Source organism: Perkinsus marinus (assembly GCF_000006405.1).
Source record: "Perkinsus marinus ATCC 50983 genomic scaffold scf_1104296969576, whole genome shotgun sequence".
Taxonomy (NCBI): Eukaryota; Perkinsozoa; order Perkinsida; family Perkinsidae; genus Perkinsus; species Perkinsus marinus.
This window is the reverse complement of record NW_003202779.1, coordinates 1-3,042: the sequence shown is the minus strand read 5'-3', so window position 1 is coordinate 3,042 and position 3,042 is coordinate 1. Positions and strand designations below refer to the sequence as shown.

The following is a 3,042-nucleotide window of genomic DNA, read 5'->3' as shown; positions in this document are numbered from 1 at the left end:
CAGATCACCCTTAGTACCGACACTGTAGTACGAACCAACAGGGGAAGAGTAACAAGTTCGACAACATCTCCTCGAAGAAGGGCAAGCTCGTATGAGAATCTTCTTGGGATAGCCTGTCATCAACTACTTTATACTCCTCATAGCACAGGGACAGTAGTACTAGGGTTGGTATGATGTTTATCACTTCCATCTTCATCTTCATGAACCTCTACACATATAAGACTAGCAGCACACCCCATACTTGATAATAACTCCTACTACTCGATGCAGCAGCCGAGTAATCAAACGGGGTACAAATCAAACAAACCTAAAACAACCCCTAATGAGATAGATCAGCACGTCTACTTGTTATTCTTCTGACCAGCCGACCCAGGTTCAACCCTCACAGCCTGAACTAAATACATAGAGAATGATGATTCTTCTCAACCACTGCTCACCCCCACCTAAACCCGTCTTTTGTTCACACCAGCCCATACGGGTCAATGCATTAACACAACCCTCTTAGAATCAGATAGGAGACGCCCTTCACAACCCACAACAGGAAAGGATGAGATCTTCCGTCCTGACTTACTATGCGAATGTCAGAATATAGATAATGATGAAGAACAGTTATGTATCTTCCATAATAGGAAACTATCAAGACGGACAATATCCTGTCCTTCCTTACACGCCTTCAACAAAGATCGAAATGATAGTATACAGCAAGTGATGACCAATGGTCGCTTTAGTCAACCAGGACATGCTTCCAAAGTTGAACTCACGAAATAAGGGACCAGAATCTATCGTGGCATAGTCGTTCGGACTAATATGTACAATAGCAAACGAGTATACGATAAACACTTCTACTATGCGGATGATTGTGATGAGCATCAAACTCAAAAAAAGGAGGTGTGACAGTAACTATACCACGACGGATAGATTACAACGCTTACGGGGTGTCTCGGTGATAGCAGCAGTAGCAATATTCACAAAGGGAATATGGCAGAAGTACTTGCATGAACTATCTTCCAGTACAGTTCATAGCAAACAGACGGCACGAGAATGTGAGCATCTTGAGTCTTCCTATATACAGACCGTAAGATACAGAATAGGATGAACGCCATAGCAACGCGATGGGATGGAGAAAAGCGGGGGCTCTCGCGAGAGCCAGGCGATGTGTCCTCCTATAGAACCAAAAAAATAAGGCTACCGAATAATAACAACCATTCAGCGAATGGGAAGGGTCTCCACAGAGGGGGGATGTTGAAAAAGTACAGTATCTGCTATTTTATCTAGATGTGACCTGAATGCACGCTCGCACCTGCCAACTAACACTAGATTGAGTCGAAATGGTGACCCTCGTCTTACCATGCACCTTCGAACCATGTCACGAATGTCAGACGCATTCACGAGGCTGAAGGAAGGGGGAGATTAATAAAACGATAAATAAGTTCTCGTCGCCGTACCAGTCATCATCATCGTAGATGATCGGAGTACGCACATCGGGCATGACGACTTGACTGGTCTCGGGTACGGTCGCTAGGCGAGCACGGCCGCTGCACGCACTGATCTTCCGCCTGCCGATGTAACGGGGGGAAGGCGGGTGAGAGGCACGCCGGGCGGCTGGGCTGAGAGAACCGGATGTGAGCGACGAACGATGGGAGAGGGCGACGTACTGTAAGGATGGTGGTTCAACTGCTCTTACGGTAAAGTCGGTAGAAGACAACATATCCATTTAGAAACGCTCTGAGTGATCAACACAGTATCGCGCACACTAAGAAACGGACTAGCAGGAGCTCTCGAACAAACACGAACTAAAGTTGTGAAACGCACCGCACAGAGAGGACTCGGAGACCCCGAGTCGGGGGCCGGAGCGAATAACCGAGCTACTAAGGACATCCGATGGCTAAACACATTTCCACACCTACGATCGACTGTGCCTAAACAGTAAAATCAAAGTTGATTACGCCAAGAATCGAACCAGGGAGCATGGCACCATAACCGGACACTCTAACCCGCTTGACTATTCAGAATTGAAGTATGGTGATTAGCTCACAGTCCCCTGTCAGAAGTCCATCAGATCTAAGATACAAACTGGCTACACTCCGTGGTATCGCCGTATAACCTCAACCACTCTTGTATGCAATGAATACCCTTCACTGTAATTCTCTATCGATTCTTTTTGTGCGACGATCCATCAGCTATCTCCTACCGTGTAAACAGAGTGTGACTGTCGTTCATATTGGAGCATCCACATTCGAACGCCGTCACTTACCACAATGCTCTCCACCACCCGTCGACTCATCCCCACCACTACTGCCCTCTTCAGAGCAACCACCATCGCTACTTCGACGGTCACACCAAACTTTGTGCCCAATCCCAGATTCAACCGGGCCAGGGCCTTCACTACTGCTGCAACAACCGCTGACGACAGCGACCCCGTAAGGTGGACGCCACTCTGCCGTCCATTACTCGTAGCCGTCCTTCATCGGCCCACTTCGCTTTACCAGGCGATTCCCCATGATACCTCTTTCTTCCTCAGGACTTCGCGCCCAAGTCGAAGATTCCTACCGAGGACGTAGATAGCGCTTCTATCAGGTTTGCATTCAAATGACAGGGCCTTGCAGGTCCACGAGAAAATCAGCAAGCTCGTGCACGACAACCGAGTTGTTCTTTTCATGAAGGGTTCACCAGCAGCGCCCAAGTGTGGTTTTTCCAAAGCAGTGGTAAATAGCATTCTCTGTCTGTGCCGTGCTCACGTCTATTCCTGACCTTTTCAGTGTGCCGTCCTCAGCGCTGAAGGCCTCACTGATTTCACGTACGTAGACGTCCTCAAATCGGATGCAGTGAGAGAAGGTACTAGTATTGCTTCCCCCCTTTCCTTCTCCTCTGCCACTCCCATCAACTACGGCTTCCCACCTGGGAGAATCGACGTGTACTTCTCTCGAACGAATCGATAATACAGCCTCTCTCGTTCTCTTCTCAAAGCGAGTGTCTGTCTAGACGGTACCAGTGCTGTGATGGGATCAGTGATGGTGTAGAGCGTATAGGAGTGCGAGCCAT

The 3,042-nt window shown here is 48.3% G+C and overlaps 2 protein-coding genes across 2 annotated transcripts; one reads left to right on the top strand and one right to left on the bottom strand.

Moving 5' to 3' along the window:
• Positions 1–545: 545 nt before the first annotated feature.
• Pmar_PMAR022411 (hypothetical protein) lies at positions 546–1,727 on the bottom strand. Its single transcript, XM_002767905.1, has 4 exons — positions 1,656–1,727; positions 1,446–1,607; positions 1,348–1,393; positions 546–1,300 (listed from the first exon to the last, which is right to left on the bottom strand). Exons 1-4 carry the CDS (start codon positions 1,712–1,714, stop codon positions 1,268–1,270), a joined length of 300 nt encoding a protein of 99 aa, XP_002767951.1. The 5' UTR covers positions 1,715–1,727; the 3' UTR covers positions 546–1,267.
• Positions 1,728–2,258: 531 nt separating this feature from the next.
• Positions 2,259–2,939, top strand: Pmar_PMAR022410 (hypothetical protein; the record flags this gene model as incomplete). The annotated part of the gene is made up of 3 exons (XM_002767904.1): positions 2,259–2,420; positions 2,607–2,683; positions 2,774–2,939. The coding sequence occupies 3 exons, from the start codon at positions 2,259–2,261 to the stop codon at positions 2,937–2,939; spliced, it is 405 nt and encodes a 134-aa protein (XP_002767950.1).
• Between the last annotated feature and the right edge of the window lie 103 nt (positions 2,940–3,042).

What these genes read in the sequence shown, in the direction of transcription:
- Pmar_PMAR022411 (XM_002767905.1), bottom strand. Translation starts at nt 1,714, where the DNA reads ATGGATATGTTGTCTTCTACCGACTTTACCGTAAGAGCAGTTGAACCA. An exon ending in GTTGAACCACCATCCTTACA is followed by an intron (nt 1,608 to 1,655) that starts GTACGTCGCCCT and finishes CGGTTCTCTCAG; the next exon opens with CCCAGCCGCCCGGCGTGCCT. An exon ending in ACATGGTTCGAAGGTGCATG is followed by an intron (nt 1,301 to 1,347) that starts GTAAGACGAGGG and finishes GTTAGTTGGCAG; the next exon opens with GTGCGAGCGTGCATTCAGGT.